Below are 21,246 nucleotides of genomic sequence, written 5' to 3' on the forward strand. Positions count from 1 at the left end.
CTTGAAGGCAGGGGCATGCACTCAGTTGTGAGTGCTGCTGAGCTGGGGGGCTCCAGGGTTGAACTTGAAAAGCACTTTCATTTCCCAGGATTTCATTTGTTCAGGTGGGGCCTTTAATTTAGTATATTGGTCAGAGCGGTGGTTAGTGTGTATCAGAAACACCAAGGGGCTTGCTGGAACACACATTTCTGGGTGCTATTCCTAGAGATTTTTATTTCATAGGTCTGCCAGTGGGACTGAGAATTTGCACTTCTAAGGCGTTTCAAGGTGATGCTAATGATCATTCTGGCCCCGGGGAGCTCACTTTGAGAACCACTGGGGTGCAGAATAAAAATCAGAGCGGGGAGATTGTCCCTTATCTCTCTCTGAGGGGAGCACTGGGGTTACCTCCCCATCCTTGTCTGACACAGTTGGGGAGGCCTATGCCTTTTGGTTCCCACAGGGCAGTGACCTGGCAACCTTCAGGGCCTAAGGGGGCTTTGAAGTGTGTGTGTGTGTGTGTGTGTGTGTGCGTGTGTGTAGAATCCCCCAGAGGAATGGGATCTGAACTCCAGAGGAAAGCTAGAATGGGAATACTGGGTGTTCTGGGCATGGAGAGCCCACCAGGGGCGGGAGGCTGACTCTGAGTTAGAGGTCCTAATGCAGCAACCATAGCATGGGGTGGAACGTGAAGGCCCAAAAGAGGGCATTGGGGTGCGCTGGGGGCTATTGGGCAGTGGAGGACCCGGGGAGTGATGTAAAGGATTTAAGGGAGTGTGGATGTGTGTGGGTGTGATTCTTAAAGTTGGGGGGGTGTTGAGATTTGGGGTCTGGGAGCTGATGTAGGGTCGGGGCTGAATGGTGATGTGAGATTGAGATTTGGGGCCCAGGGAAGGGAGATGAGGTTGGACCTGGGGGTACCGAGGGCCAAACCTGAACGGGTCGCGGGTCGACCCCGAGGAGGCCGAGGCGGCAGCGTGTGCGCCCCGGCTCGGAGGAATACGGGAGGGGGCCTGGGGGGGACACCGGGCGGGGCGGGGCGGGGGGACCTGCGCGGGGCGGAGCCGAGTCTTTGCGGGAGCCGGAGCCGGAGCTGGAGCCGGCGGCCGCGCCTCCCTCGCGGTCTCCGCCCGGAGCCCGGCGCCGCCGCCCCGCCGCCCCGCCGCCCCCGCCGGCCGCGCTGTGACCGGGCATGAGCCTGGCGCGTCGTCCCGCCGAGCAAGCGCCCCCGGCCCGGGCCGCGGCGCCCAGGTAACTGGGGGAGCGCGGACGGGAGGGGGACCTAGGCCGCGCCCGAGCCCGCGAGACCCCCGGCGACCCCGGCCTGAAAACTCTCCAAACCCTTGGAACCTTTCTACTCTCGGGGAGGCTCACCGGCCCGCCCCCCAACACCGGCCAGGGGCTCCGAAACTATCCCTGAGCTCCACCGAGCCCCAGGTTTCCTCTCCAGGAAGCCCCGGACCGGGCCTGGCCTCACCCCTGCGCTGCACATACCCTTCCAAGAAACTAAGGCCCCTGAACCCCCCTCCCCGGGACCTGCCACCCCCAAGGGGCATATCCCAGCCCAGCGCAACCCTCCTCTTCCGCCGGACTCTCCTGCTCCCCAGCCTGACCTCCTCTCCCTCAGCTCCCCCTAATTCCAAGACTTCTCTACCCAGTTGCCCCTCGCTGCCCACCCCCACCTGCAAATGGCTCCCATCCTGGCACTGAACTCATGGCCGGCTGCGACCTTTTCTTGAGCCTTTCTCCCCTGGCCCCCCCCGGTCCTGCCCACCTCTCCTTCAGGGCCTCAAAGGTCCTGTTTCTTGTTTTCTGTCACTGCAAAGGGGCACGGGTGACGGCTGGGCACCTGAGTGATGTGGGCAGAGCAGAGCCTCTGTGCAGCCCCCTTGTGGGAAGGTGAGGGGATGGGGGATGTACCACAGTTGTCAGGACACTTGAATGGGGAGTCTGGGGTCTGAAAATCAAGGGCAGCGAGGGGCCTGGCAGTATTCAGGGTAGTGTTGGAGGCTGGACTTGTTTAGTGCAGATTCTTTTCTTTTTCAGAGGGTCGACGCTCTGTGCAGGCTATTCCTGTTCCCATCCCCGGCTGGGTCCCAGGAGGTGCGCCCCCTCCTGCCCAGTTGCTTGCCCCTGTGCCTGGGTGCTGACTACTTCTAGCTCTTCCCTCTGGGACAGGGCAGCAGGGCTGGGCATGACCTCACCCAACCACCCTAGCCAAGGTGGGGCCGCCTGGTCAGGCGTGGACAATGTCGACAGACTCTCTTACCCGGGGCAGCTTTGTACCAACTGGGGCTGGGGCCTGGCTGGTTCTCCAGGGACAGTGCTGGCTTTGCTGGCCAGCACTGGGAGGACCCAGGGAGCTCGGGGCCCACTGCTGCGCCCCCACTTCTAGAAGCTGAGCCAGCTCTAGTGGAGGGAGAAAGGATGGGGACAAACCCTGGAGAGAATTATGCTTTCAGTTCTCCAGTATCCAGCGTCTACGCTGCACTGGCACTAGGTCTGGGCCGGAGTCCCAGACCAGGCTGAGCCATCAGGGAGCTGGCATTTTAGGGGGCTCTGGGAGACAGAGTGGTTGAGCAGCAAATGCACAGATGGAGGGATGAGAAAATCCTATATTCGGGGTGTGACCAAGACAGTGAAACTGAATGTTGTGACAGAGGCTGACTGAGGGGCTCCTTCAGCCAGGGGGTCAGGCCCGCCTCTCTGGGGAGGTGACCTTAGAACTGAGACCTGAATGAAGCGGCAGAATGAACCTTGGGGAGCACGTGAAGGAAAAGAATTGTAGGTGGGGAACAGCAAGTGCAGCGGACCTCTGTGGGAAGGAGTAAGGCATGTGGGGGAAGAAAAAAGGCCAGGGCTGCTGGACATACTGAGGGCGGGGCGGGGGGAGGCTGACACGGTGAGGGGGACCAGGAGAAAGCAGGGTGGCAAAGCACCCACTTCCTGACTTCAGGGCCCAGGAGACTGACTGTTCAGATGTCCTCTCGACCACTGCCCACCTCTGCCCAGTGGGTATTTGCTCTGTCTTTGGATGAGACCTGCAATCTTTCAGGTGCCTTTTTGGGGGATTTGCATGCATGGAGGGAGATGCAGCCCCCCTACCCCTGCTTGCCCCTGAAAACAATTGCGCTGGGGGAGAGAAGACCGCACCATAGGTGATGGAAACCTCCCTGGTGCTGGAGATAATCCCACAGATAGGATCTTTGCCACGGGGTGAAGACAGCTAGACGACAGCTAGCCAGTGCCCAGGTAGGGCTGTCCCTGAAGCCCTGATAAGATCCGATCTGTCATGAGGTGGGGAGGCCCAGCCAGGCAGGCAGCCGCTCCTGCTCAGTCATTGGTTGCCAACAGCAGCAAGTAGCGTTTGTTCTGGAGCCAAAGCCTCCAGGCAGAATCCAGGTGCAGGGAGGGAGTGCTTGCAGCGGCTGCCCCAGGAGGCAGGTGGGCAGGAGGGCCCAGCCCTGCCTTTTGCTGGGCACAGGGAATCTTCCTGCCCCTCCCCACAGGACACCTGCCCTTCCTGGGGAGAGGGGTGTTTCAGCTCTGTCTCTGTGAAGGAGTCCGTGGGGCCTGGCCCCAGGCAGAGACTGTCGTGGTTGGGCCACTGCATTGAAGCGGGACTGGGAGGAGGAATTGGGTGGGGTGGGTTGCTGGCTGCTGTGGTCTCAAAAGGGGTAGCAGGGTACCCTTAGCTCCTCTGGGTGCTCAGAGATGCGCTCACAGGCTTTGCCCCCATGCTGGGAAGAAGCGCTCAGGAGCTCAGCACTTCCCTGGGCTTTCTTCTCTGCTGCAGCTCATGAGGGGAAGAGCTGGTGGGGGGCTCCGGAGTGAGGGGGAATTGACCCCAAGGGTGCAGGGAGGGTGGTTCCCTCCACTCTTTGATTCCCACTGGGCCTGCGCAGGCTCAAGCTGGGAGGCCTCTCTTAACATGGCACAGTCCCTTGGGGGAGCTGGTTCTGGGTCACCCCCACATACTTCTCCCTCTGTCCCCACATCCCCAACTCCCCTCTGCTATGCAATTTTGGGTCCCAGGCTAGGCCTTGCTCTTGCACACTTCATTGGGGCCTGAGTGTGGCCAGGAGTCCCTGTGACTGGGTGCCAGAGTTAGTGTCTTTGCCACCAGACTGCCCTGGAAAGGTGTGCTTCCGCTGGTTTCTTTCTGTGGGGCTGATTCCATGATCTGGGGTACAGGGTGGGGTGTGGCCACCCTGTGGCCACATCGCGGGTGTGGCCATCGTTGCTGGGGCAGGGGAGGACTTCCGCTGGGATGGCGACGGGTGGAGCAGGAAGGAGTGGGCCTGTGCTGGGCAGGTGGACGGATGGGGTATGGTAGCAGCAGCTCTCGAGGTAAAAACAGACTTTGGCGTTTCCAAGGCAAAAGCTCAGTCCAACCTGGGCAGGCTGGTGCCTCATTAATTCATGTCTCATTTAAAGTAGGTGGATTTAGCCTCTTTTTTTTTTAAACTAATGGGGAAACTGAGGCACTGAGAAGTTACGTGGCTTGCCCAGGACCACCCAACCATCTGGATACACACTCCTGGCTGCCTTGGATGAATCTGTGGGCACAGGGGTTTCTTGTAGGTGTTAGGTGTGTCTGAAGGGTACCCCCGCCCCCATTCCCACAGCTCAGCTGCTTGCTGTTATCTGGGAGGGAATTTTATGGAGCAGGTCCCTGCTGTGGAGGCGAGGCAGCCCTAGAGGCAGGCAGTGGAGACAGCACTGGGAACATGCGCGCATCTCTGGCCGCCAGAGCCCAGGTGTGCCAGGGCTGTTGGGGGTCAGTGCCAGGGAGGAACTCCAGACGAGACCTTCCCAGGAGGAAAGCAGACTGCTTGGGTATGGATGGCCTTGGAGCCTAGGGGATTGGAATGGGGAGTGAATGGACAGCGAGGCAGCTGAGGGGGTGCCAAAGAGACTTTCGGGGTACCCGTGGGGGCAGGGAGCATTACCCTCTTTGCTCCTCCCCTTGTTTGTGTGTGCCCACTGGGGTAGTCCCATCTGGTCCTTGTTAGGGACTCAACAGACAGGCCTCCAAGAGATTAATTAATGTCAAGCTGCCAGCAGATCCAGCAGTATGCCTGCCCCAGGGCCCGTCCTGGCAGCACAGAAGCCCAGCTGACCCCAGAAATGCTGCTCTGTTCTCACCCAGCAATCCTGGAGACACGGGCGGGGGTGGGGGGTGTTGATGGTATACCCCCTGAGCTTGGATGGCAGCCAGAATCCCACCCCTAGGCATGTCTCCATCACCCCCAATCCCTCCAGAACTTCTTGATTCATCCCAGACTGTGCCCCGGGTTTGCTGTGTGACCTTAGCCATCTGCTTATCCTCCCTGGGCCACTTTGTTTTTTCCATCTGTAAAACCAGGGTGTTGGCCTGGTCATAGCCGATCTCCCCCACTCGCAGTCTGAGACTTTGTTATCTGTTGATCTGTCTGATTCTGAGTGACTCTGCTGGCACCCTGTTCCCATTGCACAGTTACTTCCCCTTAGAGTCTCTCTGTTCCGGCCTGGCCCGTGTCTCCTGCTCCAGGCCTGGGTGATTACTCCTGTCCCTGTAAACTGACTCCTGCCCACCCATGCTCAGGGCCCGGGACATTGCATGGCCTGGCCAGCTCCCCCGTGCCTTAGACCTGCCCAGTCTTCCCAGCGCCAGGGCCAGGGCCAGGGCCAGGGCCAGGGCCAGGGCGAGGCATCTGTTCTCAGTGGCAACTTCCAGCGGGCCCAACCCTTTACCTGGGGGCCCGCCCCACTGAACTCTGTCCTCCCACCCAGGAAGCAGCACCCAGAGGAGCTGCTGAAGATTCCAAGGGCGGGGAGCAGGGCTTGAGTGGGCTCCGGGTGACAATCTGACTCAGCCTCCGCTGAGGCTGGAGAGGATCAGGTACAGGGTGGATCTGTGGGTCTGCCGAGACTGGGGAGGCAGCCTGTCTCTCACCTGAGAGGGCCGGGGTGGACTCAGACACCTGACTCCCTGCGGTCCCCTGGGATCCCCTGGTATCCAGACAACCCTCCGGTAGGGGCTGCTGTGCCCGGAGGGCCTTGCTTTGGCAGGGTGCCCTCGGTCTCACCCAAAGTTGTAACCGGAGTTGGGTCGGACGACAGCTGGGGGCAGCCGGCCCTCTTCGGCCCGACCTCCACAGCGGGCACCGGCAGCGGTCCTTCCAGGAAGGGGTTAACCGCCAGCCCCAGCTTGAGGGAGGGGACTGGGCTGGACCATTTTCCTTACTGCTGCCTCCACCTCGCTTTTCCTGAATGGTTCTGCCGTCCTGGGGTGGGGAGGGGAGGGAAGGCAGGAGGGCGGGCTGGGAGGAGGGAGGAGGGAGGGGTGTGGGAAGAGGAAGGAAAAAGAGAGCAAGACGGCCAGGGGAAGAGAAAGATGTCACTGTCTAATCTCCCTGTCATTTTCATTTCTAGCAGGCGCCGGGCGAAGGAGCTGCTAGAACAATGCTGAGGCGGGAGAGGTGAGGAGCAGCCGCGAGGCCGCCCCGACGACTGGGGAGTATCTCGAACAGGTGATCGGAGGAAACGGAGGCCACCTGGGCATCCCTCCCCTCCGCTCAGCCAGCCCGGCGCCCCACGGTGGGGAAACCATGGCGACCAATTTTAACGACATAGTCAAGCAGGGCTACGTGAAGATGAAGAGCAGGAAGCTTGGGGTGAGCCACTCTCCGAGGGCCCTCGCGGAGGGACAGGTGCCGAGGACTCGGTGTGGCGGCACGGCAGGTCGGGTGCGTGGCTGCCCGCCCGCCCGAGCCAGGCCGCCTGCATCTGTGGTCTCCGGGCTGCTCCCCAGCAGGCCGCCTGGCATGTGCCTGGGCCCGGCTCTGCCTGCTGCAGCCCCCGCCCCAGCAGGGCTGGCTGGCATCCCAGCGGCTGGGCCAGCGGTGGCAGCCGATGGGCAGGCAGGCGGCTCCCCTTCTATTGTTGAAGTTGTCACCACTGGCAGCAGGAGCGGCTGGAAACGCTGGGCTGTGTCTGAGCGGAGACCCAGCTCCTCACTTCCCCTTCCTCTGCCTCCCCTCCTCTCTGCTCCGCTCCTGGCCTCTTTTCTTTTAAAGTAGGCACCTCCACCTTCTCCCCGGGCTTTCCGTGCGGGGGCATTTATTTCCCTTTGGTGTTCCTCTCTGTTAATGTTTGAAAAGGACAGTGGAGTGGTTGTGGGGGCAGCAGGGGGTGGTGTGAGGGGCTCGGGGCTGATGTTTGTGTGGTTTGTGAGCGAGAAGCTGGCAGCACGGCCTGGGCCCTGGACTCTAGATGGGCTGGGGCTCTGGGATAGCTGCTTCCTTCCAAGTTGGTGGCGGCTCCCGGTGAGCTTGGAGCTGGGGGCATGGAGGATCTGGGGAGATGAGGCCTCGGACACACCTCGGCCAGGTGTGTGCCCTCTCCTACTCCCTGCAGGTAAAGCCTTCTCCCAAGGCATGAGTGGGCACCCCAGGGACCAATTTGATCATCTTGGTGAGGTTGGCCTGCCTCAGCGAGGGAGCTGGCAGCTGCACCCTCCCCACTAGGAAGGAGAGCCCTGGTAACTGAGGGGGTCCCCTACCTTTCCTTTCTCCCCTCCCCTACCTCAATGGCTTCCTGGCTCTGCCTACTGGGGTGGGGGAGGAGTAGGGCTCCTATACCAGGCTTCCCTGTGTGGGTACTACTAGACTCAGCAGGGCCGGCCCGGCAGAGGGGCGGTTCCTGCCCTTCCTCTGCCACCTTGTGGCCCTGAGGGCTCCTGGGGAGCAGGTGTTCTGTACAGGCAGGGGGCAGCTGCTGAGCTGGTGGGCATGTTTGGCATCTTACCTGAATTTGCATTTGCGTCCCAAGCTGGGCCCTAGCCCCAAAGACCAGGCTGTGGTGGACACCAGCCACTTTGCTCTTGCCCTGCGTGAGGAATTAAGCCCCTGGGAGAACAAAACAAGGAGAGGGGCTGAGGCTGAAGGGAGGAGGCGATGGGCAGGGCCCGGCTTCCAGTGGGCTCCCCAATCTGATGGCCCCTGACCTAGTGAGTCCGCAGGGGCCAGCTGGGCTGAGGCCCTGTCCAGGGCAGAGTTTATCAGGAAGCAGGTCACTTGGGGCAGCCACTTGAGCTGTCAGGCCTGAGTTGAAACCTGTTACAGGAGACCTGGGAACCCAAGTGACCCCAAGGCAGACACAGTCCAGGGGGAGCCTTTAGGAGCTGGGGTGTGGTCAGGCCCAGTCTGGCCCCCTGCATCCCACTCAAATAATTCAGCTTCCCTCTGCACACCTGAGGCCAGACCCCCCAGGGCAGACATTCTTGTCTCAGCCCACGGAGGTGAAGGGCGTGGGGGGCTAGAAGCAGTCAGTACCCCCCCCACCTGCCAGGCCTTCCTCCCACAGCGGAGCTGTGGCAGAGTGTTTCTGAAGTGCTGATCAAAGACCTGTGAGAAGTGGGAAGGAGGGCTCTTGAGCGCAGTGGCTCCCTGGGGCTGTGTGTGTGTGTGTGTGTGTGTCCCCTGTAACCAGGCAACCAGGGTGCTCAGGCCCCCAGGCCTTCTGCCCCCGAAGCTGTAGGCTGCATGGAGCCCAACCTGGCAGGGTATATTTGGGTCGGCAACATCCGTCCTTCCATCCGTTATTCATTCACTTGCCATCCCTTCATTCACTCGTCCAGCCAGCAGAGCTCTGTTAATGAACTACCAGGATGGGAGTAAGGATTCTGAGAACAAAATAGTGTCTGCCCTGAAGGAGCTCCCCGGCTGAGAGCTGAGGCCCGCTGTGGTGTGGGTGGACAGGCCAGGGTCATGGGTACAGGTGCCTCCCCGGGCCCCAGACAGGAGTCAGAAATGGCCATCACCTTCTCGGGATGGGGACTGCCTAGCTGGACCCACCCCAACCTGCTTGCTAAGGACCTAGTGCCTGCATGGCTGGGCTGGGGAAGGGGTGGGAGCTGGGGCTATGGCCCAGAGGCCCCTCTTACCTCCTTTGCTTTCCTCTGGGTCATTTCTCAATCTTCTTTGCCAGTGGGGGAGCACTGGTGTGTCTTGGGGGTGGGCTCTGCCAGGCTTATGGAGTGCCCGCTGCCAAAGAAGTACATCCCAGCCACACACTGGGCTGGGGAGTATCCGAGGTGGGAGGCGGCTGTGGAAGGAAGAGGCAGCAGCCTGGGTAGGTAGCTGGGCCACCTTTTGAGGGGTCTAACAAGCCAGCCTGCCTCGCTAGCCTTAGAGTGGTCAGCTTCCTTCTCCCCAGCTCCATCCCTTGGGAGGGTTCCATGAAGCCATAGAGAATGAAGTGGTTTTAGGCACAGGGTTGTTGGCCGTGGTTAGACAAGGAGGGAACCTTGCTGGGGACACACTATGCCCTGGGGTCACCCCAGGTTCTTACCTCTGAGAGCCTCTGGTTTCCTAGCTGGAAAAGGGAGTTAACCCTGGCCCCTACTCTCCTAGGTTGATCAGCAAGGAGAGGGTTAGTGAAAGCTCCTGGAGACGGGTGGGGGTGATACCGACATCAAGCCCCGCTCTGGCCCTGAGGACAAGGGGTACGGTAGGGTGCAGGCTGGGAGTGGGCCCAGTCTAATCCCTGTCCTAGGACACCTTCTGTGGTGGGAGGCGCTGCTGAAGCCCCAGGCAGTGTGTCATATGCAAAGGCCCTGAGAGTTGGCTCTGAATCTAGACAGTGCTGTTTATTAGCGCTTAATTTGACTTTTGGTGCCTCAGTTTCCCTATCTGAAAAGAGGAGATGAGAACAGAACTAACCTTGAGTGACTGACTAACCTGAGATTAGGGTTCAAAAAATAGAAATGGGACACACTCAATAAATGTTCCCCTTTCCTTAAACTCGGAGCTGAGCTCACAGTAGCCGGCAAGTTAGGTGCGCCCTTTGTGAAACAGCCTTTCAGAGCCAGCCACTGAACGACTGCTGTTTCCACCTGGAGAGGAGGGTCTTCTCTCAAGGGGGGGGGTCTGCTGGCATCCGTGTCCCCAGGTTTTCTCCTGACTCAGGTTGCTGTGCAGCACTGCCCCCTGTGGTAGGCAGGGGTAACTGCAGTGCCTTGCCGTCCTGGGAGGCTGACATCCCTGTTCTCTTGCCCCCCAGATCTACCGGAGGTGCTGGCTGGTGTTCCGGAAGTCCTCCAGCAAGGGGCCCCAGCGGTTGGAGAAGTATCCAGATGAGAAGTCCGTGTGCCTCCGAGGATGCCCCAAGGTTAGGGGGCCTGGGCCCTAGTTTCCCCAACCTGTAAATGACTTATGGAGTGTCCTGAGGTCCAGAAGCACCCCTCTGGGGGTGGCAGAGCTGTGGGGAATGCAGAGGGAGGGGCTCCAGCCTGAGTCCCTTATGGATGCTGTCCCAGGTGACCGAGATCAGCAATGTCAAGTGTGTCACACGGCTCCCCAAGGAGACGAAGAGGCAGGCGGTGGCCATCATATTCACTGATGACTCTGCCAGGACATTCACCTGCGACTCAGGTGAGGGACCAGGTCTATAGACTGGTGGCTCGTGGTCCAGTTGGCAGGAGACAGCAGGGATAGCCCTGGTTGGGTGTGATGGGTGGGAGTTGGGGCGAAAGAAGGGTGCCTTTGAGGGAGCAGGCCACCAGGACGAGGTTGGGCAGGCAGGGAGAACCCACTAGCCTTGTCCTCCCTCCTTTTATGGTGGGCTAGCTTGGGCTGAGGCCGACAGGGTGGCTGCGGGGCGCCTGGGGCTGACAGTACCTGGCGGTACCATCTTCTCCAGAGCTGGAGGCGGAGGAGTGGTACAAGACCCTGTCCGTGGAGTGCCTGGGGTCACGGCTCAATGACATCAGCCTGGGAGAACCAGACCTCCTGGCCCCAGGGGTGCAGTGTGAGCAGACAGGTGAGGCCTGGTGCTGGCCCTGAACGCGGGGGAGAAACGGGAGGGGAAGTGGGTGAGAGGCCTCCATACAAGCAGCTCCAGCCCTGTTGGCTCTCCCACTCCAGATCGCTTCAACGTCTTCCTGTTACCCTGCCCCAACCTGGATGTGTATGGCGAGTGTAAGCTGCAGATCACCCACGAGAACATCTACCTCTGGGACATACACAACCCCCGCGTGAAGCTCGTCTCGTGGCCCCTCTGCTCGTTGCGCCGCTATGGCCGGGACGCCACCCGCTTCACCTTCGAGGCTGGCCGGTAGGACCCTGTCCTCCCCACCTGTCTCGGCACGGTTGTGACAGTGGCTGCCATTCACCGTTGGGCTCTGTGCTGGGAACATGTTCTGGGCACAGGAAGTCAAAGGGGAACTTAATATTCCCATTTTACGGATAAAGAAACTGAGCCTCACAGCCGACAGGTCCAGTGAAGTAGTTTAGCACAAGTCGGGCGGTGACCTGAGTCTATTTCCTCTGCTGTGAGACAGAGAATGGAAGTACCCAGCCTCGGAGTGCGTTGGGGATTGGGTAACCCATCGCTTAAACTCTGGAGCCAGCTTGCCTGGACTCAAATGCCATGTAATTCATGTAGAACCTTGGCCACTTGCCTTCTGTATGACTCAGTTTTCTCATCAGTAAAATGGGTCGAAAAACTCACCATGAGGAAACGCAAAGGTGCACAGACCAGATGGGCGGTGAGCGCGGGCTAAGCCCTGTACGGCATCTAGAGCTCCACCTGCACAGAAAAGTGCTCAGCATGTATGGTCAGACCCCCAGATGACAGCTCTGCCTTTCCCAGACGGCCTGGGGTTCAGCCAGAGCAGTGGGGCAGGAGATCCTGACCGCATACGCATGCGCGTGGCCGGGTCCCCACCTCCTGGCCCTCCAAGTGCATCACTTGTGTCCCCAGGATGTGTGATGCCGGGGAAGGGCTCTACACCTTCCAGACGCAGGAGGGGGAACAGATCTACCAGCGGGTCCACAGTGCCACCCTGGCCATCGCTGAGCAGCACAAGCGGGTCCTGCTGGAAATGGAGAAGAACGTGAGGGTGAGGCCGTGGGCATCGCAGTCCAGGGTTTGGGGAGGCTGGTAGGCGGGCAGGCCAAGAGCCTGGAGCATCAGCCGTCTCCAGCTAGCGTGTACACGCTAGAGGCAGCCAGTGCCCCAGGGCTAAGGGGAGGGATCCCCTTCCTTCTCTGCCTCACAGCTGCTGAACAAGGGCACGGAACATTACTCATATCCCTGCACGCCCACTACCATGCTGCCCCGCAGTGCCTACTGGCACCACATCACGGGTTCCCAGAACATTGCTGAGGCCTCCAGCTATGCCGGTGAGTCGTGGCTGTGCCCCCCGCCCACCTGCCAAGAGGCTCTGTGGAGGACAAGGCCTATGGGGCAGGGAGCTTTCGACCTGGAGCTGAGACCCGGGCCTGCCTCTGTGTTCACAGGTGAGGGCTATGGGGCCACCCAGGCCAGCTCAGAAACGGACCTCCTCAACAGATTCATCCTGCTAAAGCCAAAGCCCAGGCAGGGGGACAGCGGCGAGGCCAAGACCCCATCCCTGTGACGGCAGGGCTGGCATACAATGACTGCTGGGGCTGCCTGCAGCGTCAGTGGACAGCTTCGGGGCTGCTGGCCACGGCCTGGAGAAAGGGAGCAAACTGTCCCTTCCTTGCCCCCAGAGGTGAGGCTGGACCGAGCAAAGGGCTGGCCGCACCACCTGAGCATGTGTGAGGGGCTGGAGCTACCGTGGGACTATATACACGTTAATGATTTTAATATATATGGCTTATGACATATTCTATATTAATGAGATTTCCCTCGTCCCTCCCCGCCACCACATACATTTTTTAATCCCATGAGCAGGCCAGTCAAGGCTGTTTTTGAACGCGAGGGCAGCTCTTTTCCTGCCCTCTGTGGTACAGCCCTCCTGCTGCCAGGACTTGCTTGAGCTGCCAGGGCCAGAGGGAGACAATCAGAACTCAGGCTGGCATGCCGACTGCTGGCTTTTCCCAAGCAGCCCGGGGCTCAGGCTCAGACAGCAGGTGGCCTCCGTTCCTCTGGGCCTAGCATGGCACAGGAAGGATCTGAACTTAGACTGCGCCGCTTGGTAGCCTTGCACTTGAAGTTCTAAGCAGAGGTGACATCTGGTTGGCACCTCAGGTGAAAATCTGGTTTTAAATTTAATTTCTGCCCAGGCTCCTTCCTGCTCAGTAGGCTGAGGAGACACCCTGGTGGTGGGGGTGCTGGTTACCTCAGCCAGGTAGAAGATGGCCAGTCCTGAGCTCTTTTGTGCCCCAGGGTCAGGCCAGGAGGGGAGGCTGTAGCAGGACTACTGTGGGGTACATCCCTACTGCTCCCTCTCCGTGACTGGGGGCGGGCAATGACCCAGCAGAGAAAGCGCCTCTGCCCTGTGCTTGGCCATCCTTGGCCAGCCAGAAGCACTCAGAAACCTTCCCACTTCCCTCTCCCCACATGGTGCTGAGGCTCCCTGCTGAAATGCAATTAAAGCAATTGATTTTCTAGTGCTGGTATTTATTGACTACCGTGCAGAAGGGCTATCTTTCTATTCACATCAGACCTTTGGTTGCGTGTATTACGTTTTGTTTTTTTTTTTTAATATTTTAGAGTTCTGATTTGTGGGAACAGACCTTGTTGTAAATAACCACTATTCAAGTTGTGGCAAGAGGATGGTAAAGCAAGAGGCCCCCCCTCCCCCCCGCCACCCCCAGCAGAGCCCTGGAGCCAGGGCGGTGGTGACAGCCAGCTCAGCTCTGGACTTGACCCAGGGAATGACCACCCAGAGGCATAAGCCGGCCTGAGGAAGGGAGCCCAGGCCAAAGGCTTTGGAGAGGGAGGCAGAGCTGGCCGGCTCAGCTAGTGGCACGATGACGCATGAAGGAGGTTATGTTGTGCTCTTTATTGCCAAAAATAAAAACTTTAAAAAAAGACAACTATTGTTAATCAATAAATATCCTTTCCTTTCTGTACTGGATCTCTGGTTTTCTCCTGCCAGGCTAATTAACTTGCTGTCAGTATGTTACCACTTATAGGGCTAAGGGGTCAGGCCAGACCTTCATTAAGGCCCTGCCCGCCCGTTCACCCCCTCCCCCAATAAACGAGACCATTGGTGGTGGTCTTAACCCCTGGGTAGAGGAGACACAGGGCTTATTTGTCCTGTCAGATGTACACTAGTGTGAAATTCAGGGCTGGTGGGAATGAGTGGCGTGCCCGGGACTGGAAGGGCTTGCAGGCAGCCTGAAGCGTCTAAGAGCACTCAATCCAGACACCCGAGTACAACTGCAAGAAGGCCTTCTGGACACAAAGGGTATGAGAGGAGCTAAAACGGGCAGAGAGGGGCGTCCAGCTCAGTGGCTCTTAACAGGGAAATAGTAGGACCTCCACAGGCACATTAGGGACAAGGGTGGAGAAGACGCCCTGGGGAGCATCACTGGCGATCGCTGTGGGCCAGGATGCTACTGCCCAGTAGAAAACTGCCCTAGTGATGATCCACGAGCACCTCACCGCTACCTGACAATTTGCCAAAAAGCTTGAGGCTAAGAAGCTAGTAGAATCTCAGGAGACCTGGAATCCAGCTACTACTGACTCACACTCCTGTTTTCCTGAAACGGGCGAGCTGCAGTTAGTTTATGGTGAGGACGTCGCTCTGAATCTCGTGGCTTAACTGGGTCTGCAAATCACTCAGCTTCTTCTTCAATCCAGAGAGGGCTGAGAGGACAATGGTTTCAGGGCGCAGAGAGCCACAGGACTCCACGTTGTAGTAAAACCTGAGAGGCGAGAGGCGGGTGAGAGTGCTCCCCAGGGAGGCCGGCTTGTGAGCCTCTCCCAGGCCCGCCTTCCCGCCCTCTGGGTCCTGACTCCTTTCCCCCGGGAGCCTGGTCCCGGGTTGACCTCCAACCCCTTAAAAACAGCGGTTGTGGTGCATTTTGCAGGAGCTCAGTGAGGCTACCTCAGAAGGGTAACGTGAAAATCTCAAAACATCCACACTGAGGAGACAGTGGAAGAAGGCAGGTCACAGGTGCCAGCATTTTCATGCCTGTTGCTAGAAGACATGGCCCTAGGCTGATCCCCTTGTTTGGAGGCTGAAAACCAGAACAGCTTGGCTAACTGGAGAACTCTTTCTCACTGACCAAAAGGGTGACAAGACCCTGCCCCAGGGCCTGCACGTGACTTGGCCTTAGCAGTTACCAGCCCCTTCCTGGCTCATGGGAACTGGGCTGTGAGGGAAAGGGTCTTCCCGAAGAGCCTGCGCCGACACTACAGTCTCACACGCTTCTGTTCATGCCAGCCCGGTCTCACCTCTCTGGTTTGCCGTTGGGGTCGTAGGGAGCCTGTGATTCATCCTCATCCAGCTCTGAGTACTCACTCTTTGGCCTGCGGTCAAGCACAGGTCACACAGGGCTGCTATGGCTGCTGTTCGGGCACCTCCAGCCAGCGAGCCCCGTCCCACCTCAGTCACTAGGAGCCACTGCCACTCCCACCAAGCACATACCATTCCTCTGGCTTGGGGTACACCGTGTGCCTCAGGGCATTGTCGGGATCATATTCAAAAGCCACCCCTGCAGTGGGGTTCCACTTGGCATGTTCCTTGCCAAAGCCCTTTTTGGCGTAGGCGCGAAGCCTCAGCTCCTGGCCCTTTCTCAGCTTGACGATGAGGATGTCTGTGGGGAGAGGAGTCAGTCAGCTGAGCGCCAGGAGAGGCACGGCCCTCCACACTTTGGCAGAGTGGAAGACTACACATCTGGGAAGATGGGTTAAAGGCCAGAAGACAGGGAGAGCAGGCAGTATGGGAGGCTGTGTGTGTCTGGTCTCTGCCTCCCCGCCCGCCCACAAACTGACAGGTGAGGTCAACATCTCTACCCTCCCTCCAGCCCCTTACCGTCCTGCTCCACGTAGTCATTGGGGTCATTATCTCGGTTCCGGGATGTTACCTGTCAGGAGCCCAACACAGGCATGTATGAGCTACTCACCTCCCCAGTCACCTGTGTGGACAACCCGCCAAACCAGGGCCAGGATCCCAGGATGCGGCGGCAGAAGTGCCCACCAGGACCTAATCTGTGCTGGGGCGTGGGTGCCAGCCCCACCTCGTGGCTGTGACAGCTTTCTCCAACACTGCTGGGGCCTTCAAAAGGGTCCTGGGTGACAGGACACCCAGGGCCCAGCATGGTTAGCACTTCCAGGGGTCAGGTTAGGGCAGAGGGGAGCACAGGGAAGTCAGCATCTTGTAACAGTCCGCCCCAGTCTGGCCCCCTCCAAGCGAGCAGGAGCACAGGCGAGATGTTCTCAGACACTGACCGGAATGACCCGGGGGCTGTTGGAGATGAGGTCCCGAGACGTGACGTGGCGAGTCTGGTCTTCGTTGCACCGCACGTCCAGCGTGAACTCCACCGAGCACTCGGGGCAGAACTCTTCGCACGCGCAGTCCTGAGGCGGGGAGAGAGGCGGCGCTGAGTCTGGGGACGGGGAACGCCGACTGGGCTCTCTGCCTCCAGGCCCCAGTTCCTCGAGCGTCTTCATCTGTGAGAGGGCTGCTCCGTCTCCAGGCTCTCGTGGGCGGCGTGAGTGGCGCGTCACTGGCTCGGGCTGCTCAAGCGGAGTGTCGGCACAACCCACACGCGCTGGCACCGAGCTTCCGTGCCAGCCCCGCCAGCTGCCAGGCCACCACGGGAAACATCCCTAGAGGACGCTCCCTCAGAGAACCGCGGCGAAGAGGGAGGCGGATGCTTTCCTACTAGAGACTCAGCTTCCCGTGAACCGTGGCTTTAGCGCACTGGCTTGGAATGCAGCTGTCGCTTAAACAAAGCAGCCAAGGGACAGAGGGGAAAGTAGCTTTCCAGACCACTGACCTTCTCTTCTAAAAACTTGCTATTAGGGAATATTTCATTCATTCAGGAGTTTAATAGACTGCCACCTTGTAACCATTGCTCTGTGTCCGTTGCCATTCTTTAAACATTCCCAAGTGAGGGACTCTAGCTACAATTTAACTTCAGGCAAGAAGAGCATTACTACAAAGTGCCCACACACGGTTTCCCCCTCACACTAGTGAGGAAAACCCAACCTATTTTTGATATTTTCAATCCCAACTACTTCCTCTCTCAATATCAAATGAGCCATCACAAAAATGACACGCCCTTAGGAGTATTAGAAATCAGTTGATTCAAGTTGCTTTGATCATACAAAGCAAGTGAGGGACCAATCTCAATGTCATCTAGTGCAGCCCCAGGGAAAGGATGCATGCAGGTCGGCCTGTCCTGTCCCACCCTCTCCTTGGCCCTCAGCACGCAACATGTCAGAGCACAAGCACAGCCCTAGAGGAAGGGCCCCCGTGTGATGGCATCCTCCACAGGGGAGAGGCATGAAACTGGCAGACACCATCACTACAGCCCTTCAGTGCTACCTCTCCTTGTCCCCACCAGCCCCTCTTCAAACTTCTGTTGACTTCCTTTAGCCCCCTAGGCTTGCGTCACTAGAAAGAGATAGTCTGAAGGTGGACTCTGAAAAGGAAGTGCACCCCAGTTTGCTCTTATGGGCACCTTAGTGTATATCCCCTTGTGTGACTCCCTGATGCCTCATGAGCCTAATCAATCTGTGATCCATCAGAACCAAGGACTAACACATCCCTGGGCTCTGGACAACAGCTCCATGTTGTCTTCTAAAAGCTGAAAGATGTCAAGAAAAACTCCTTTGAGAACCGAAACCCCTCACCTCCCACCATACCCGATCACATAGCATACCCGGGAATACTGCAGCTTGTCCACAATGTCATCACTAGTGAGGGGGATCAATCCTGGAAGACACAGAAGAGCATCTTAAAGAGGTCAAGAGGCCAAACCAGAAGGAGAAGCGCCCGCGAGAGAGAGGCGACCCAGATGGCTTCCTGCTCTGACACCAGGCACAGCCCACTCCCTTTACCTTCCCAAACCCAGCACTCACCAAGCCTGTGAGCGATGAACTCGTCATGAAGCACTGAGGAATTGGCATCAATCTGAACCCAGTCAATGGCTAAAAAGTGAAAGGAGCAGATGGGCAGTTCAGCCACCGAATCCTAATGGCTCAGAGCAGTGGTTCTTAAGATACAGGAGTCACCTGGTGCTTACGAAGTGGCAGAGGCTGCATCCCCAGCTCTAGCCCAGGGTACACTGACCTGCATTTGAATAAGAACCACATCCCCACCCCCCCCTTTTCTAATGCACAGCCTCGGAGATTACCATGGAGGTGAGAATACCATTCTTTAAGCTGAATCCTTCCCCCCCTCCAGATTTATTTTTATTTATTTATGCATACAAGAGCTGGGGCATAGGCCAGAGGTGCAGGGGTGTGAGAGGATTCGCCAGAGATAGAGAGGGGAGCAGAACAGACGAATCCACTGAAATACACTGCTGAGGGGACAGGAGAGGTCTGCTGTGCCCCATGTGGGTCAGCTCCCTGGCTGAGGATCTAACTCAGGCCGTCAGGGCAATAGTGCTGAGACAGGGCAATAGTGCTGAGACTTAACCTTTGCACCACCAGGGAGACCCTTTAAGCTGAATGTTTCTGTGATAAGCACTTAAATTTGTTATTCATGCAAATTCAAGAACACAAGTTACTTGGGCACTTACAAATTAAGGCAAACCTCCCTCACAGAAGAAACACGGACTTACGGGCCACAGCTCAGCTTAGGATATAATGACCAGATTTACCCAATTTAACTTTACTGTCACTCAATCAACTAGTTTACAGAATTCCTTTAATATAAAACCCTAGTGGGCCTCCCTGGTGGCACAAGGGGTTAAGCACAGCACTATGAAGCAATCCACAGCCTCTGCAGCACAAGTTCGATTCCCGGCTGGCCAGGGAGCTACCCACATGGCGCAGCAGACCTCTCTTGTCTCGTCCACTACTCCTCTCAGCAGTGTATTTCAGTCAGTCTGCCTGTTCTGTTCCCCACTCTGTCTCAGGTGGGTCCTCTCACCCCCCTGCACCTCTGGCCTGTACCCCCCAGTTCTTGTGTGCATGAATAAATAAATTTTTAAAATATAAAAAAATTGTGTGCACAGCCATCATTTTAAAAAAAAGACATTTAATATAAAACCCTAGTAAAGGGCAAGGACTGTATTTTCACTCACAACCACACTATTACTCATACATTCACAAATAAGCATGTGCACACAAACAAATCCAGAAGCAAAATGACACTGGAGTCCAACTAACAAATCGCCTAATGCTCAGTAACCTGGGAAGTGGACACAAGGAATGAAGGTCAGGAAAGAACAGCCTGCTTTGTCCTAAGCTTCCACTGCTTCCCCAACTCAAGTCAACTAAGGACCATGAACCAAGCTTTTCTGCCTTTCTACTTCTCTCCCCTAGTCTTACCCAGCACACTTACCCTCCCCTGTGCAGAACAAGGTCCTCTGAGCCTCCTTGAAACCACATCTTGTCTGCCCACCCCCCCATGAAATAGACAAGATCACTCCCTTCTACAGCGAGAGTCTGTCCAAACTTCTCTTTCCACTTGTCCTGTTTTACCTTGTTATGTTTGTTTGTGTCTTGTCTCTACCTCAAGCTTCAAAACTTCTTGAGGCAATCTTTGTCTTCCAAGCGATTATTTGCAGTACTGAATTTGTGAGAAAAGAGCACTTACACTTGGAATGTCAAGGCTGCGTTATAAAGTACCACTCTTTCACTTTACTCATGACGAACCTGAGGTTCAGAGACGTGTAGTGATATGGCAGGAGGCAGCACCCCAAGCCTTCCTGAAGAAGTGATGGAGATGGTAGTGGGTAAGCTACTGTGTCAACTGTTCATCATTTGGCCTGCTTATTTCCTCGAGTCTGCGCACTTAATGCAGCTGCTATGACTTACATTTTGTTGCTAATCCAAATTCTCTCAGCTGACACTCTGGAAAATACTTGTGCGTTTATCAATGTGTTAGACACCGGAGTCAGGCAACTGGAACCAGAAAGCAAACAGATCCTCCCTCCTCGAAGCACCAAAAGCATCCTAGCCATGTGTCCTCTGAACTACTGCTCCAAGTCGATGCTGTATTGGTGTTGACTGTGGATTTGTTGTAGAGCAACCCCGATACAAAACGGGGTGCCTGACTGTGGGTCCTCACCTGCACGCTTAAAAGGACTTATCAATGCTCTACTGCAGGCACACGCGAAAGGTTAATAAAAGGTTTATTTACAAGGGAAGGGAAAATGAGAAAATGTACAGCTCAGGGAGAAAAGTGGGAGACAAAGTTTTAAATGAGTCCTACCGATCTGCTGATCTGGAATCCCAAATAGTGCTCTGAGAGCTGGCTGCAAGCCAGGAGCCGTGAAGCCAGGAGGCGAGAGACAGCGAGTCCCCCAAGGCCCACGTGTTTGGTTTTTATACCCAACCTGGCTGCTTAACTCCACCCTAAGGTCCCAGCCACCTTCCCTTTGGTGGTGATGGGATTTGTCTTTCCCAATGTCTTGATGGCTTTAGTCTGGACTGGGAGTGGAGTCCACAGAGTCTGTATGGGATTAGCTCAGGCCATCATTTCTCCCTAACAGATTCACCCTGCCAAGTCACAGTGAGCTCCAGGAGGGGCACAGTACAGGCAAAACCCTGTACTATACGGCGCTGCCCAGTACCCAGTACCACTGTCTGCCATTTACACGCTCCATAAATGCAGTCCAAGGAAGGAATTATTAAAAAACAAAACCCAAAACACCGGTACTGAACACTCTCTACACGCTTGTCTCCTCCCGATGTGTACCATCAGCGTAGGAAAATGCTACAGAGAAAACTACAGGACAAGGCTTAATAACTTGCCCAAGGTTCACCGAAAACAATCTTCCAAGCCAAGCCCGCACACTCCTGCACCCGTGCCTTGGCCATAGCGCAGCTAAGAGCGCACCCCAGAGGCCGCGCGGCAGGGAGGTGGTCGCAAGCGGGTCCGATCCAGTCTCTCACGTCGCTGTTTTCTCACGCGTTACCCGCCCCCCAACCCCAAGCAAGATGTGAGGGAGAAGGGGTGTCGGACACGGGCAGCCCTGGCAACGAGGAGGCGGGGGTCGCTCACCTATTATGGGCACCTCAGCGATGAAGACCCTCCGAATGGAATTGGCCACCCTGAGATGAAAACCGAGAGACGTGAGGACGCCCAGACAGGTCAGCTCCGCGGTTCCCCCAGCGACGGCTCAGGCCCGGGAAAATGGGGGGTCGGGGGAGTCCACCTCCGGAAGGACGCGGCCCGCGCCCCTCCTGGGCCCCCAGCGCCCCAGACCGCCCGCCTCGTCCCTCACAGACGTACGCCAGGTCCGTATTCTCGATGATGAACTTGACATTCTCGTCGGTGAGCTCCGTGATCCGCACGGTGGGCTGGTTCGCGTAGGGCATGGCGCTCCGCCGTCCGCCCGGCCTCTGCGCGTCAGCACCGCTGCGCCGCCCCCGCCGCCG

The 21,246-nt window shown here is 57.5% G+C and overlaps 2 protein-coding genes across 3 annotated transcripts; one reads left to right on the forward strand and one right to left on the reverse strand.

The window, feature by feature from the left end:
* Positions 1-1,198: 1,198 nt before the first annotated feature.
* DOK4 (docking protein 4) lies at positions 1,199-13,809 on the forward strand. Of its 2 annotated transcripts, XM_054697085.1 has the most exons (9): positions 1,199-1,230; positions 6,397-6,638; positions 10,027-10,134; positions 10,283-10,397; positions 10,666-10,785; positions 10,890-11,079; positions 11,728-11,866; positions 12,026-12,149; positions 12,267-13,809. In XM_054697085.1, exons 2-9 carry the CDS (start codon positions 6,573-6,575, stop codon positions 12,383-12,385), a joined length of 981 nt encoding a protein of 326 aa, XP_054553060.1. In that variant the 5' UTR covers positions 1,199-1,230; positions 6,397-6,572; the 3' UTR covers positions 12,386-13,809. The 2 variants fall into 2 exon arrangements, with proteins under 2 accessions (XP_054553060.1, XP_037372378.1); XM_037516481.2 differs by lacking the exon at positions 1,199-1,230 and having other exon boundaries at positions 6,321-6,638.
* POLR2C (RNA polymerase II subunit C) lies at positions 13,561-21,225 on the reverse strand. Its single transcript, XM_037516482.2, has 9 exons — positions 21,101-21,225; positions 20,870-20,919; positions 17,773-17,841; positions 17,574-17,626; positions 16,135-16,263; positions 15,719-15,770; positions 15,332-15,500; positions 15,139-15,213; positions 13,561-14,606 (listed from the first exon to the last, which is right to left on the reverse strand). The coding sequence occupies exons 1-9, from the start codon at positions 21,184-21,186 to the stop codon at positions 14,462-14,464; spliced, it is 828 nt and encodes a 275-aa protein (XP_037372379.1). The 5' UTR covers positions 21,187-21,225; the 3' UTR covers positions 13,561-14,461.
* Positions 21,226-21,246: the final 21 nt, after the last annotated feature.

This window comes from Talpa occidentalis, unplaced genomic scaffold, assembly GCF_014898055.3.
Source record: "Talpa occidentalis isolate TD23 unplaced genomic scaffold, MPIMG_talOcc4v2.1 talOcc4.17, whole genome shotgun sequence".
Lineage (NCBI taxonomy): Eukaryota > Metazoa > Chordata > Mammalia > Eulipotyphla > Talpidae > Talpa > Talpa occidentalis.

Bases quoted from the DNA above. Each gene is read 5' to 3' on its own strand.
- POLR2C (XM_037516482.2), bottom strand. From the start codon at position 21,186: ATGCCCTACGCGAACCAGCCCACCGTGCGGATCACGGAGCTCACCGAC. The intron at 17,627-17,772 runs GTGAGTGCTGGG...TGTGTCTTCCAG, and splicing joins GTTCATCGCTCACAGGCTTG to GATTGATCCCCCTCACTAGT. The intron at 14,607-15,138 runs GTGAGACCGGGC...CTCGCCTCTCAG, and splicing joins CCCAACGGCAAACCAGAGAG to GTTTTACTACAACGTGGAGT.
- DOK4 (XM_054697085.1), top strand. From the start codon at position 6,573: ATGGCGACCAATTTTAACGACATAGTCAAGCAGGGCTACGTGAAGATG. The intron at 6,639-10,026 runs GTGAGCCACTCT...CTTGCCCCCCAG, and splicing joins TGAAGAGCAGGAAGCTTGGG to ATCTACCGGAGGTGCTGGCT. The intron at 10,786-10,889 runs GTGAGGCCTGGT...CTCCCACTCCAG, and splicing joins GGTGCAGTGTGAGCAGACAG to ATCGCTTCAACGTCTTCCTG.